Raw genomic sequence first — 16,419 nt, forward strand, 5'->3', positions numbered from 1 at the left:
TGTCATTATGAATGTTTGGCTGAGTTTCAGAAACTACAGTTATTTCAGCAAGGGTTCCGAGTTCACAGTTTGACTAACAGTTTAAAAAGATTATTAAAAGGATTATCTGTGTTTGATGCAAGGTCTGAATAAATGTTGGTTTTTATAAAGGATTAATACTTGAGATTTAAAAGCTTTGAATGGGTTTCTAGTTTTTTTCCACTATCAAGTGTACATGAGGGAGAGCTGTATTAGGTTGTCAGAAGTTCATCACTTTATTTAATTTCCACATTGCTCTCAAGATCTGACCATGTGGATACCGGTTGAGTGGCTATGGAGGTAGCATGGGGGCTGGATGGGGGCCATGAGGTGGCATGGGGGTGGGTGGGGAGCAGCTCTATCCTGCCTCCACCTCCCCAAGGCAAACATTGAGCACATCAGGACACTTTTTACCAAGGTGGGTCCAGCGAGTCGGAAAATTTCTGACTCGAGCTACCTGCCTCAGTAGCAAACATCTAGCCCCCCGTCTTTTCTACCCCTCCTATGCAGTTACCTTCATCACTGTTCATAATGCTCACCCTGTTCACTCCCATATCCCAGCATAATCAAGCCCAGCCCCAGGCCAGTCCATATCATGCTTTTTTCATGATGCATTGTGTCACCAGCAATAACTCTTACTATACTTTCTTTTATAGATCCCAACCACTGAGCCAACAAATTCTTATGTTAACCTAACTATCCTAAATGAAAGGAGGAAACAACAAAATTGTTATGAAAGACAGCAGAAACAAAGTGAAAGAAAATCAGGGAGGATACAAAACAAAGTTCAAAAGTACTCAAAGGAGAACACAAAGAGGACTACCATTAAGAGGCCACAAAACACAAGTACCAAACAGTTTGCACAACTTTTCATGAGCAACATGATGGGAGATATACAAAAAAAGCCACAATGTATGGTGCACACAATTAGAAATCTAAATAGGATGTGTTGCCTCAGTGAATGAAAGTCAGAAGTAAAGTCAAAAAGCAAAAGGGCAACATAGCTAGAGGCTTGCAAATTTTCAATGGAATTTATCAAAATGAGAATGCATGGATTTAAACAAAGTAACAGGTCTGCATTTGGTTAAACTTGGTTTGCATCTCTATTAAATTCTCTCAGTAATAAGCATCTAATTCTCCAGTAAATATACAAGTGAAATTTCAAAAATAACTCACGCAGGCGTTTATATTTTATGCACTTACTTTCTGGCAATTGTGGCAACTCTGATCCGCCTTTGTCCACTAGAATGCTGATATTGTGTCACAAACTGAATTGCACCACGACCACCTTGAGGAATTGGAGCATTGTGCTGAGGATAATAGGCAAAAATAATATTTGGTGTTAGAAAATTTGCCATACAAAAATACAACAACCGTGAAGAAATCAATGGAGTAATCGAGTGCACAACACTAGCATTCAACTTTAACCATGGATACAATGTTTTTTAGTTCACCACTTCTCATATCTAATTCATAAGCAGACTTACTCAGCTGCCTAGTGAATATCGGATCGAACAGGATAGGATGCAATTCATTTTATGACTGTTGACTCAAGGTATTTTCCATTCCAACTTTGCTGAAATCACTGTTATATGAAATAGATGTTTCTCAAATCAACGGAATTATTTTACAAAGCATTAAGTATCCATAGAAAATTTAACTAGGGTTTGATCTGCTTTTGTACATTTTTCAGACTAAGAGTGAAGGTCACGAGCAAAGAGGCAAGCAAAACTGGATCTACAACATCTGTACAATCATTATTTATCCAGGTAAATTATCAATTCTAAGTTACTTTAGATCAGAACAAATGTATCAGAAATATAGGATACACAAAAATGAAGAATTGGAATAACAATGTAGTTTTCGCTTTGGTTTTTTACAAAAGTCAAAAAGTGTGTTTCACATTTTAAAAAAGGAGTGATTAATATAGTAATTCTCTTAAATGCAACTATCATGTTTAACATGTATAAATATCAGCCATGTATGGAAAACGAGAGTGATGCATACAGTAGAGAAATTATAAAACATTAAACCACTGTAAATCTCAAACAACTACAGTAGTCTCATATCACATCCAAATGAACGTTAGAATTTTAGTTTTGGCTTTGTTAGTAAAGATATGCTGTGTGATTAACACTTTTATTTGGAAAATAGAACTGTAGCATTAATTTACAGAGTTAAAAAAATTAATTTAATTCATTGATCTTTTTAAAATGTATTTTGGAACTTCATTAAATATTAGCTAATTTAAGTGACAAAAGATATGAGTACAGATTAGATTCATACAAGGGTCTGCTGAAGAAATTCTACTGCTTTGGCAGCATTTTTATTCTCCCACAGAACTCTCACTATACCTATACTTATTTTAGTCAAATGTACTCACTCAAAAAGGCAATGCACCTAAAAATGTTAAATAACCAAAACTGCTTAAGATTTACAAATAGCATGTATGCTGCAGTAAGTTTTCATCTTTGTGATTCTATCTTAAAGATTTTACAAAGACTTCCAATTTGTTGCAAGAACTCCAGTTGCAATTCTGAAATATGCAAAAAGTCAATTAGCTTCTTGCCTATTAAAATAAAATCATTACCAAGTGACAGCTGTTTTTCCTCATATAGTGCACTTAACTGCAAAACTGTCCATACTTATTATTCAGTATACAATTTTTATCTCTACTAGTATTTACACATTGATAAATGTTGAATTGGAGAACAAAAAAGTAAACAATGTCCCTGCACGCAAGTGATACTAAAAATATTCAACATCTACAAGATTTTAATCTCTGTGCCAAGAAATTTTAGAATTATTTCATTCCTTCCAACCTAACTAATTTTGTTCCTCCACACCCCAACCTCAACGTCTTGCCGCTTTTAGCTAGCAAAAAAGATGAGCAGGTAAAACTATCCAACCTGCTGCTAAGGTTGTTATTGGATTGATGACGAGCTCCTGTGCAAGAGCAGTGCAAGGGGAACTGCACTCTAATTTTACAGCCTTGTTGATGTGCTCGATCCTCCATTTTCTGCCTCCTGGCTACATAAAAGGTAGCAAACTTGCTGGAGCATTAACAATGCTCTATTATATTGCCTAGTCATTATCTTTACTGATATCCTTCTGATACAAACTTTCAGTAAAATAACAAAATTGTGGTCACCCAATTTTTAACTTCAAGTTCTGAACCTACAAAGAAATGGAATGTGATAATGATCACCTTCATTTCAGTATATGCCAAACAAACTGAATAAAAAGTTAGGTACTTTAAGTAAAAATAGAAAATGTTGATAATAGCTAATGCTGGCAGAGTCGCTGTGTAAGAGAAAAGATAGGTTAACATTTTAGGTGTACATTTTTCAGTCTACACTAGAAACTTGGTCATACATGAAGAATATTCAAAGACAAAGTATTGCAGATGCTGGAAATCCAAAATAAAAACAGAAAATGCTGGAAACACTCAACAGGTCTGACAGCATCATTTGTTTCTTTCTAGATGCCTAACATTTTTCAGTTAGTGTTGTAACAGGTTTTAAGCAGGTGCACAAGCAGAGGGAAGAGGGAAGGAATGAACAATAGAGATCGTCTTTCATGAGGTGGAAAGCAAAAAAGATTAATTGGCAAAATGGTCAATGATGCAAGACAAAAGGGGATAGTGTAAGGCAAAAGAGGGTAGTTATTGGTCAAATAAGGAAACAATAGATGACTTCAGAGCTTCTGTCTGGGCAAATGGGAGCAATGATTATGATCTGAAATTGTTCAATTCAGCACAGACTCCAGAAGACAGACTGTGAAATGCATAACTGAAAGTTGAGGTGCTGTTCCTCAAGCTTCCAATGAACTTCACTAGTACAGTGTAAGACGCCAAGAGCAGGGAGGGCAGAGTGAGGGTGAGATGGAAAATTAGAACAATAGGCAAGCAGAATCTCAGTCATGCTTGCAGTCTGAGCAGAGGTGTTCTGCAAAGCAATCACGCAATACGTATTTGGTCTCTCCAATGTACAGGAGACAGCATCACGAGCAATAAATAAAGTAAATTAAATTGAAAGAGCGCAAGGAAGTTGCTGTTTCACCTGGAAGGAGTTGAAGAATAATGGGTGAGGTTTCATAAGGTTGTTGGTGCCTATGGAACTGAGCATCTGAAAGATTTTTCCCTACTTTCCTGAATGGAGCGCGAGTTCTATATAATATGCTATTGCTTTTGATCAGGGAAGTTGTATTTTATTTCAAAGAGTCTGCTTTGTCAAATATAGCCAAGGAACATTGAATGATTCAGTGATACACTGTAACAATAATTTCTAGCTGCTTGATTATATGCCATAGCATCTGACTTGATGAGTATCACCCTCTGTGTAAACCAGGATTGACAAAACAACAATTTCTTCAGACGACTTAATGAATATTTAATGAAGATGCTCTTCATCACAGTTCTGTATGCCTGCCAAATGATTCATTCTTGTGCAGGATCCATTATGGAAAATATTGTATTGTTGTTGATCACAGAATTACAGAGTGCAGAAGAGGCCCTTCGGCCCATCGAGTCTGCACCGACACATGAGAAACACCTGACCTACCTATCTAATCCCATTTACCAGCACTTGAATGTTACGATGTGCCAAGTGCTCATCCAGGTACTTTTTAAAGGGTGTGAGGCAACCCGCCTCCACCACCCTCCCAGGCAGTGCATTCCAGACCGTCACCACCCTCTGAGTAAAAAAGGTTTTCTTCACATCCCCCCTAATCCTCCTGCCCCTCACCTTGAACTTATGTCCCCTCGTGACTGACCCTTCAACTAAGGGGAACAGCTGCTCCCTATCCACCCTGTCCATGCCCCTCATAATCTTGTACACCTCGATCAGGTCGCCCCTCAGTCTTCTCTGCTCCAACGAAAACAACCCAAGTCTATCCAACCTCTCTTCATAACTTAAATGTTTCATCTCAGGCAACATCCTGGTGAATCTCCTCTGCACCCCATCCAGTGCAATCACATCCTTCCTATAATGTGGTGACCAGAACTGCACACAGTACTCCAGCTGTGGCCTCACCAAGGTTCTATACAACTCCAACATGACCTCCCTACTTTTGTAATCTATGCCTCAATTGATAAAGGCAAGTGTCCCATATACCTTTTTCACCACCCCACTAACATGCTCCTCCGCCTTCAGAGGTCTATGGACACACAAGCCAAGGTCCCTTTGTTCCTCAGAACTTCCTAGTGTCATGTCGTTCATTGAATACTTCCTTGTCAAATTACTCCTTCCAAAGTGTATCACCTCACACTTTTCAGGGTTAAATTCCATCTGCCACTTATCTGCCCATGTGACCATCCCATCTATATTTTGCTGTAGCCCAAGACACTCAACCTCACTGTTTACCACCCAGCCAATCTTTGTGTCATCCGCAAACTTACTAATCCTATCCCCCACATAGTCATCTGTGTCGTTTATATAAATGACGAATAATAGGGGACCCAGCACAGATCCCTGTGGTATGCCGCTGGACACTGGCTTCCAGTCACTAAAGCATCCTTCTGTCATCACCCTGTCTCCTACAACTAAGCCAATTTCGAATCCATCTTATCAAATTACCCTGTATCCCATGTGCATTTGCCTTCTTTATAAGTCTCCCATGTGGGACCTTGTCAAAGGCTTTGCTGAAATCCAGATTCAAGCAAAAGCTGCAAAAGGACACATCAGTACTTATATTTAATCTCTATCTGTGATTCGATCTTGGGATTGATTGTGATTCCTGTAGGAGTGCACAATACTCTGCTTGATGGGGCTTGTTATAGCAGATGCATGGTGTCAATTCTTTGCTTTTCTCTATGTACTGCTGCAGCTTGCCTTTGTTCATTGAATGACCTGGGTAACTATGGACAAATCTACTGAAATCTGTTTGCCCCTCCATTATGTACAAATGTTTACAAGATGACAAGCTTGGGTAACCATTTTCTCAGTCTGGGTTTACTGTATTTTAAATGCAAGTTTACCCTTTGCAGGATTAGGGCAAGACACATGAAGAACACAGATATATCTGTGCACCAAGTTTCAATTCCTTGTTAAAAGCCTATTGTGTGGTCACTATAGCCATAGGAATATTACTTCCAATAATGATAGTCTGTTGCTTGGCCATTTACGTTGCACAAATTGCAAGACATGCATTACGAGGAACTTTTGAATGCAACGATCAACACTGTTATTCTGTGCCAGCAAAATGCTGAGGAGCACAATCATACTGAGTTCAGCAACATGTAAGCTGCCTTTTAAAAATCTATTCTCTTTTGTATGTCAGTATAAAATTTTTTTTACACTTTGATCCACATGACCTATGCAAAGTAATGTCCTTTTGTAGACAACACTGGGAAAAAAAAACTCAGTCAGATTTTCTTGTCATTGTGGAGTTGTAGTTTTCTGAATTGAAATGAGAGTTGGCTTTGATTAAAGGTTTGGTTTATACAAGCATTTTTTTTCTTAATGAAAATAAACAATATTCAGCTTATGGTTGAATACAAAGTTACATTAAGTTGAAAAATCTTACCATTAAATCTCAAGGCTACAGGGGGGATAGTTAACAGAAAACAATGTTACTCCATTTCATGGTAAATCAAAATTGGGAGGTCAGCATCTTCAAGTTCAAGAAACAAGGTAGTTCATTCAGTCATTCAAAATGGCATTATGTGCCAGGTTTTTATTTTACAATGCTTATATGTTTCACAATTAACTCCTCAATGTAACTATTACTTGATTCATGATGTTTGAAAGTCAATCATTATCTCAAAGTTTTGGGTGGAAAATAATCAAACTTCCTGCACATACTGTAATCAATTAAATTCAGTAAAAAAAGTACAATATCATCCTGCATTAGTTTCATAACTAGGTCAGGTAATAAGCTGTTTATAAAGAACATTGCATCATATAACACACATTGTGTTACTCCTCTGCTAAAAGTGGATACGTGTTTGACGATTGCCCATCCTTTTAATGTCCCTAAGTTTAATTTGCATAAATAAACAAAGCTTGATGTCAGAGTTTTCAACTTGCACATTTCCATTATTACAAGTTACCCTTAGATTTAGGGCTGTGAAGTCTTAATTTCTGGTTAAAATTGATTAGGTTTAAATCTCCACTCATATTTAAAACATGACATTACAATTCTATGTTTCTGGAGCTTTACTCAAAGTTCAATCACTTCAATAGCAATTTATCGGGCCTTTTATTGTTTTGTTGATAGAGTGTAACACGTTGTTTAAATATTATGTATAAAAATACATACATACACACACCAATGTTGCATTCCAACCCTAGCTCTTATTGTGCAGTATCATATAGTCAAAGGATTTAGTTTTATTTTCCTTGATTAATGAAGAAGCACTGTAGCTATCTTCATACATCAATAGGTTGATGCCATAAAACTGTATTCACAAAAGGAAAATTATCAGATATATAAATAGACTCTCTAGAATATAGTAAAATCTGAGGTTTTTTTGAGTTTGCCATGATTGACAAATGATTCAGCTAACATAGAACCATAGAAAAGTTACAGCACAGAAGGTGGCCATTCGGCCCATCTTGTCCATGCCAGCCCGAGGACACCCAGGTGCCCTTTCTAATCCCACCTTCCTGCACCCGGCCCATAGCCCTGCAGCTTACAGCAGTTTAGGTGCAGATCCAGGTGCTTTTTAAAAGAGTTTAAAGTTTCTGCCTCTACCACCAACTTGGGCAGCGAATTCCAGACACCCAATACCCTCTGCGTAAAAAAAGTTCTTCCTCATGTCCCCCCTACACCTTCTGCCACTTATCTTGAATCTATGTCCCCTGGTTCTAGAATTCTCCACCAAGGGAAACAATTTTATCCTGTTCACTCTATCTATTCCCCTCATAATTTTGTACACCTCAATCAAGTCACCTCTCAGCCTTCTTTATTCTAAGGAAAATAACCCCAACCTATCCAATCTCTCCTCGTAGCTACACTTTCTAACCCTGGCAACATTCTTGTAAACCTCCTCTGCACTCTCTCCAGAGCTATTACGTCCTTCCTGTAAACGTCGTGACCAGAACTGCACACAATACTCCAGTTGTGGCCTCACCAGTGTTTTATACAATTCCAACATTATATCCTTACTTTTATATTCTATACCTCTGCCAATGAAGGAGAGCATTCCATATGCCTTCCTTACAACCTTGTCTACTTGAACTGCTGCCTTCAGGGACCTGTGTACTTGTACGCCAAGATCTCTCACTTCATCTACCCCTCTTAGTATATTCCCATTTATTGTGTAATCCCTGTAACTGTTTGACCTCTCCAAGTGTATGACCTCATACTTCTCTATGTTAAAATCCATCTGCCACTTTACCACCCACTCCACCAACCCATCTATATCGTTTGGGAGATTATGGCTATCCTCTACACTATCCACTACTCGGCCAATCTTTGTGTCATCTGCAAATTTCCCAATCGTGCCCCCCATGTTCACATCCAAATCGGTAATATATAACACAAACAGCAAGGGTCCCAACACCGAGCCCTGTGGAACACCACTTGAGACAACTTTCCATTCGCAACGGCATCCATCGACCATTACCCTTTTTTTCCTGTTACAAAGCCAATCTTTTATCCATAAAAAATAAAAATTACCTGGAAAAACTCAGCAGGTCTGGCAGCATCGGCGGAGAAGAATACAGTTGACGTTTCAAGTCCTCGTGACCCTTCAACAGAACTAAGTAAAAGTAGGAGAGGGGTGAAATATAAGCTGGTTTAAGGGGAGGTGGGGGGGGGAGAGAAGGAAGTGGTTGTAGGGACAAGCGAGCAGTGATAGAAGGAGATAACCAAAAGATGTCACAGATAAAAGAACAAAGAGGTGTTGAAGGTGGTGATATTATCTAAAAGAATGTGCTAATTAGGAATGGATAGCAGGACAAGCAAGGTAGCTCTAGTGGGGGTGGGGTGAAATAAGACTAAAAGGGCATAAAAGGTATAGATAAATGATCGGTGGAATACATTAAAAATAATGGAACTAGGTGGGAAAAGAAAAATCTATATAAATTATTGGAAAAACAAGGAGGAGGGGGAAGAAACGGAAAGGGGGTGGGGATGGAGGAGGGAGTTTAAGATCTAAAATTGTTGAACTCAATATTCAGTCCGGAAGGCTGTAAAGTGCCTAGTCGGAAGATGAGGTGCTGTTCCTCCAGTTTGTGTTGAGCTTCACTGGAACAATGCAGCAAGCCAAGGACAGAGATGTGGGCAAGAGAGCAGGGTGGAGTGTTAAAATGGCAAGCGACAGGGAGGTCTGGGTGATGCTTGCGGACAGACCAAGGGTGTTCAGCAAAGCGGTCACCCAGTCTGCGTTTGGTCTCTCCAATGTAGAGGAAACCGTATTGGGAGCAACGAATGCAGTAGACTAAGTTGAAGGAAATGCAAGTGAAATGCTGCTTCACTTGAAAGGAGTGTTTGGGCCCTTGGACAGTGAGGAGAGAGGAAGTGAAAGGGCAGGTGTTGCATATCTTGCGTTCGCATGGGGAGGTGCCGTAGGAGGGGGTTGAGGAGTAGGGGGTGATGGAGGAGTGGACCAGGGTGGCATGGAGGGAACGATCCCTATGGAATGCTGCCGGGGGGGGTGAAGGGAAGATGTGTTTGGTGGTGGCATCATGCTGGAGTTGGCGGAAATGGCGGAGGATGATCCTTTGAATGCAGAGGCTGGTGGGGTGATAAGTGAGGACAAGGGGGACAAGGAATTATCCATTCTTAATTCGCACATTCTTTTAGATAATATCGCCACCTTCAACACCTCTTTGTTCTTTTGTCTGTGACATCTTTTGGTTGTCTCCTTCTATCACTGCTTGCTTGTCCCAACAACCACCGCTCCCAGCTTCTCTCTCTCTCTCCCCCCCCACCCCCAAAACCAGCTGATATTTCAACCCTCTCTTATTTTTACTTAGTTCTGTTGAAGGGTCATGAGGACTCGAAACGTCAACTGTACACTTCTCCGCCAATGCTGCCAGACCTGCTGAGTTTTTCCAGGTATTTTTTATTTTTTGTTTTGGATTTCCAGCATCCGCAGTTTTTTTGTTTTTATTTCAATCTTTTATCCAGTTTGCCACATTATCCTGAATCCCATGGGCTTTTACTTCCCTGACCAATCTGCCATGTGGGACCTTGTCAAACGCCTTGCTAAAATCCATGTACACAATATCCACTGCACTCCCTTCATCAACCCTTCTTGTCACTTCCTCAAAGAATTCAATCAAATTTGAGAGGCAAGACCTTCTTTAACAAATCCATGCTGACCATCCCTGACTAGTCCATGCCTTTCCACATGACAGTTAATCCTATCTCTCAGGATTGATTCTACTAATTTGCTCACCACCGATGTAAGACTAACTGGCCTATTATTGTTTAGCATTTCCTTTGATCCCTTGCTGAACAATGGAACTACGTTTGCATTTCTCCAGCCCTCGGTGCCTCCCCTGTATCTAGTGAAGATTGGAAAATCATCCTCAGAGCATCTGCTATTTACCACACCCCACAATATTGCTTTCATAAAGTACATATTGCTCTCATGAATCATGCATGCAGTATATATTTCAATTAAGATACTGTTGCATCAAGCCCTCAACCTGGCTCAGCCTATTTCCCCATAGCAAGAATTTCTGAAACTGAAAAGATTTTCTTGCTCAGGGGCAACAATGTCAAACAGATAAATTGTTAGTAAGAAAACAAACTTTGTTTATAGTTGCTGTGTTCTACAAACTTTAATTTCTGCTTTCTTTCCAGGGCAATTTAGGGGAGGCAATGGCATAAGTGGGCATGTCACTGAGCTAGCAATCTAGAGGCCCAGGCTCTGGGGACATGGCTTCAAATCCCATTACTGCAGTTGATGTAATTTAAATTCATAAATCTGGAATTAAAAGCTAGTCTAATGGCAACCACAAAACCATTGTTGATTGTTGTAAAAACTCATCTGGTTCACTAATGTCCTTTAGGGAAAGAAATCTGATTTCCTTATCTATATATAACTCCAGACCTACAGCAATGTGGTTGACTCTTAGATATCCTCTGAAATGGCCTCACAAGCTACTTTGTACCAAGCCATTACAAAGTCTAGAAGACAGCACACCACCACCTTCTCAAGGGCAATTAGGGATGGGTAATAAATGTTGGCTGAGCCAACAATATCCACATCCCATGAACGAATTTTAAAAATTCAAGCCGTTCCACACTGCAATGTCGCCCAGTGCCTGACCTACTACACCACAGCTCCTGACCTGCAGACCTCCACCTGCTGCTCAGTTCCAAACTATTTCTCCTCCTCATTGGTAAATTCCCACTGTTGTCTTTTCTCTCCCATTGGTTCCTGTCATCCCAATCTTTCTTTCACCTGTAGCCATCTCCTGACCCACCGAAATAGGATTCCCCATCCCAATGCTGCCCAACTTTACCAAACAAACACAAATACACATCCCATGCTCAAACTCCCACTTCGATCCTGATAGTTCCTGCTGCTATTATCCTTATTTAAATCTAATTTTTCTTCAAAATTGTAGTCATTTACCCAATTACTGTAATGTTCAACAGTCACCAGACAGCTGGCTGATTCTGGACTATGAAATTCACAATTCTATTGACATGACTGGCAAAAGAATATTCCTATATTATTTTATTGAACCTAATAAGAATTAGAAAAAAAAAATCAACCTTTTTAAAAAGTCCATTGATCCAAGCTGCTCTCATTTTCCTTCATCCATTGCTGCCTCCTGAGCTTACCCACTTGGGCTGTGCATCAGCTCAGGCAACATATGCTATCTGTTGTTATTTTCTCTTTCCCACCTTTTGTTGGATGTCTTTGTCTTACAGACTTAGGCACTCTATGAGGATATTATTTAAATCTTTATGTAAACAATTTACTGGTTAGATATTTGTTGTATTGAATTATAATGCTCTAGAAAGATCAGAAAACGTAGGAAGCACAAAGAGATGGATAGTGGGTTGGATTTTCACCGTCACTCTGGGTATCTTGAGTCAGGAAATTTCCTGGTTTGGCGCACCCATCTCAAAATGCCCTGAAAGGTGTGATTTTCACTCTAGGATGGGTGTGCAGGAGCGGGTGTGGAATGGAGTCAGGCTCGCCTACCCCGGAAGCAGATTGGAGGCAGCCAAAGAGGTTGCTGAGTGGCGAGGCAGGCTGTTTAAAAGGCAAGCCTCAGTTCTCTGGTACTTTGTCTGAGTTGTTTTGTTAAAAATTAGGCCCTCTATCCCTTACCCTTCACACTCCATCAACCCCCACCCACCACACTTCCCCAAGCCCCATCTATGCCAACTCATGCCTCCCATCCATCCTCAATAGCCCCTCATACCCTCCAAGCCAACTTGTGCCCCCTTCCACCTTCAACGGCCCCTCATACCCACTATCCCAACTCATGCCCACCTCCAATGGCACTCATACCCTCCATGCCAACCCATGCTCCCCAACCACCTCAATGATCCCTCATACTCATACCCTCCAGAACAACTCATAGCACTTCCATGCCCATTCATCCAGTGAACGCACTTTAGAGAGCAAATGAGCCTTATAGTAACAATGGTACGTGTGGAAATGCTTAAAAAAAAACTTTCTGAAAAGAAGTGATAATGGAACAACTCTATGAAAGTGGCAATCAATCAGGCCTTTAAAATATCAATAGCAGAAACTTTTTTAGCTTGCGTAAACACTGAGCCAGTGACAAAATAAATCTATGAAAAAAGCTTGAGCTGTCTATCAAGCAATGTTTTTGCTTCTGTGCACCTGTTTCAACAAAGTAAAGGAAGTCTGGGCTCTCAGCCAAGCATGCATAATGAGGGTTAAGTGCGGGTGGGGGAGGGCATGAGTTCGCATGGAAGGTAAGAGGGGCCTTTGGGGGTGGGTAGTGGGCATGAGTTGGCATGGAGGTATGAGGAGCAATTGGGGGGTGGGCAGGTGGCATCAGAGGCATGAAAATGACCTTTTGAGGTTATCTTTGAAAAGGTTCCCGCATCCAGACTACTGTTTCATGACTCCTCATATCCCTGGAGAAGCTGGCTAGAGTGAGGCTATTAGTCCTCTAGAAGCTGGCCCAACTCCAGGAAACCGGCTTGCGAGAGCGAGAGTAGTGGATGGGGAGTGAGGGGAGAAAATGAAGAGAGAAACGCACAAGCAGTCAGATTGCCAATCCGCTCCGACTTACTTACACTAAAATGCACCTTTCATGTCCAACCTTCCGACTTGGCCCAGGTGAGAAGAATGCAGTGGGTTCCCGAATCCTTCTGTCGAGTTCAGTAGACACAGAGGAAAAGAAGCAACACTCCCCTTTTTGTGGCTGCTGTAAAGCAGTTAAGTTTTTGAGGGTATTTGAAGGGTCGAAGTGGGGGGAGGCCTGGAGGGGGAGGGGGAATCTGGGGGGGGGGGGGGGGGGGAGAGAGATCAGGGGGTCTGTAGGTGGTCACGAGGGTAGTTTGGGAGGTCCTGTGGGGCGCTCAGTATTATAGCTATCCAGGAGTTAGAAGTGGTTTTAATTTTTCTAACTTTTCCTGTAAGACAGTTGGAACCATCCAAAGACTGTGATTTAAATCAGATGGTTCCCAGTGCAGGGTAAGTGCCCAACGGGAACTTCCCAGGCAATTCCCATGCAATCCTTACGTGGGGACTCCAGAGAAGACACCCCGAAGATCAGAAGTTATGGGCCCCATGAGTCATTGATGAAAGGTCATGACCTGAAACATTAACTCTCTTTCCCTCTCCAGAGATGCTGCCAGACCTGCTGAGTATTTCCAGCACTTCCTGCCTTTATTCCATGTGTCACTGCCTCTCCTGGTTTGTAAACATCAGTTATCCCCACATTTTTCTCTTGCTGTCCGCCCACACCACCGCACCACGCCCCCCCACCCCCCACCCCACCACCACCCCACCCCACCACCACCCCCAACTCATCCCTTTCACTCACTCCCTTCTCCCCTCTTCTGGTCGTTTCTGCACACCTCCTCCCCCTCACCACCACCACCAACCCACCAACCTCTGGTTCAGGGAGTGAATAGGGCTAAAGAAACAGCTCAGAAAGCTAGAGAGCATGGGTCACTGAAGTACAAGGAGGAGAAAGTAATTAAGCAAGGGAAGTGTGAAGAATGTGACCAGAGTCAAAAACTTTGCACCACAGTTAAGGGAAAGGGGGACACCAGTTTCAGGTAATCAGAGAGAACCAAAGCAACCAAACCTGCTCATTAGTAAGTTCAGTTAATTTATTTGAGAATACGCTCAATCTTAACTCAAATCACATTTTAAATTTCCAAAGAAGGGAATTTACAGTAGGATGTCCAACTACTGTAGTTGGACAGTATTACACTGTCTCAGCATTACACAAATATGCAGTGCAACTCCCAAATTAATCCTGCTCAAATTGTTCATATTTTCTAAATTTGTAGCTACACTAGTGTAGGAACTTTAAAATGGCTTCTGTGGCTGCATTACAAAATAATTCTCTACTGTATGTGTTTCTTTAAATTGTGGGACAGTAGAAAATGTACAATCCTGCCCGGTATGTAGAGATCTATTTCAAAGGAGGAGGTTGTTGACTCTTTCTGTTGATCATTCCACAAGTGTTTGAAGAAACAAAGCTCATCTACATAATAAGAGATAATTTATATTAAACACTGGGGTATCAATTACCAATATTTAATAATAGATTGCATATGCAATAGCAAATCCATCTGCAGAGGATATCACTTTGGAACTTTGGTTTTGAAACAGAAGTTAGGTAAAATATAACCTGTATATGCTATTGACTTGCTCCTACTTTTAAAAAGCTAGTCTAAGTGAACAACACGTTAGCATTGTTTTCCAGGGAATACTCCAACAATAAGAGATCAATCCTCAGCCTGTAGAGAGCTACCCTAGATACTTAGTGCACCAGGTCAGGTTTCATTAGGAAGTATATAGTTGCCTAAAAATGATGGCTTTCACATCTAGCGTGAACATGAAGTATCTGGAGAGAGCTGAAACCCTAAGATTTCTCTTCCCTGTCCAGTGCAAAAAGATTCACCCAGGAAAAACCATTTGGCAAAAACAGCTAGATAGAAATAAAACAGAAATAAAATAGATAGCCCTGATGGTTCAGGACTAAGCAGCTCTCTTAGATTTCAAGTTCAATGTGTCAAACTATCGTGATTCTTGTGTCTCGAAGACATTTTTTCCGTTCAAATGCAATTGACAAAAGAAAGCGCAAAAAATTAAATGCACTGCACTGAAGTTACTACTGGCACATGGACGCAGAAAGCTAATTAGATGAATGGTCAGAATATATAGATATGCTGCCCCAAACACTGCTGGCATTTAAATCTGCATTCATGAGTTTATGCACAAGAACAAAAAGTCATGAGGGCATGTATTCTTTTCTTGAAGCAGATTAATTCTATTTATTTTTTCCTAGTTTTCCTTCTAATATGCTGGAAACCATATATGGTCATCGGTGTCTATGAAACCTTTGAGGCAGAGCTCCTCCATTTGTACTAATGCCCTCCACATGGCTTGCACTTCTCACATCTACTCTGAATCCATGACCCAATTCTGTGACACACAAGTACGTACCATTACCTTAATGTAATTAGACAATGGGGGGAAAAGGGAATAGCTGTCACATTTAACTAGTTATCTTTTTAGGTTGGGAGTTGAAATAAAATCTTTTTGTATTTTAATAGTAGGATCAGTTTTCCTTTCGAGCTTGGCACTTTTCACATACTTGTAACACTCAGGAAATGTATTCTATCAAGCTACTTGTCAAATTTCAAGAGTGGCACTTTTGATGGAACTTAATGCTACAGTAGTTTAGACACTAACCTTTCACTATTCAAATCATACCCAAGCCCAAAGCTGAGAAGTATCCTGCAGTTACTGTGTGAAGTTAGTTTGGATAGACTCAACCCAGTTTCTACTGCAAAACTGCCTCTAATTTGGCACTAATTTTGTATTAAATTGGCACTCTTCAGAGGCATGAAAGGAAGTCTGGTGTGGGAAATGAAAAAGTACCATTGTAGCAGTTGATGGTCTTTTCATGTTTGGTGCAAACAATGTAAAGGTTTCAGTTATTCACTCAAGCTACCAGCCTCTCAAAAGAAAATCCATTCTCCCTTACCAAAGAAATATGAAAGTTGCTTTAGTCTACATTTACGACATTATGCTTATTTAAAAAATTGAAATCAATAGCACAAGATTGAGTTCTTCATCATAACATCTATTTTGTTAGCACAAAGAAAAGTCCTCCAATGTATTTTTGAACACTTGCCCAGATCCTGCTACTTATATTGATCCAGGTATGTTTTTATGAGTAATTAAGTCTAAGCAGTGGTTAATCACTATTGCTATTATGAAACATTTTTTACTTGATTTAAAACACAGGTGTATGTTAATGTGAT

General features: G+C 40.4%; 1 protein-coding gene across 1 annotated transcript in view; it reads right to left on the minus strand.

The window, feature by feature from the left end:
• Positions 1–16,419, minus strand: part of sec23a (Sec23 homolog A, coat complex II component) — a 90,187-nt gene that overhangs the window by 20,989 nt on the left and 52,779 nt on the right. The window contains exon 13 of the mRNA XM_078562813.1: positions 1,222–1,328. Coding sequence (XP_078418939.1) covers positions 1,222–1,328 — 107 coding nt within the window. The remainder of the gene's footprint in view (positions 1–1,221; positions 1,329–16,419) is intronic.

Source organism: Cetorhinus maximus, chromosome 18 (genome assembly GCF_964194155.1).
Source record: "Cetorhinus maximus chromosome 18, sCetMax3.hap1.1, whole genome shotgun sequence".
In the NCBI taxonomy this organism is placed as follows: domain Eukaryota; kingdom Metazoa; phylum Chordata; class Chondrichthyes; order Lamniformes; family Cetorhinidae; genus Cetorhinus; species Cetorhinus maximus.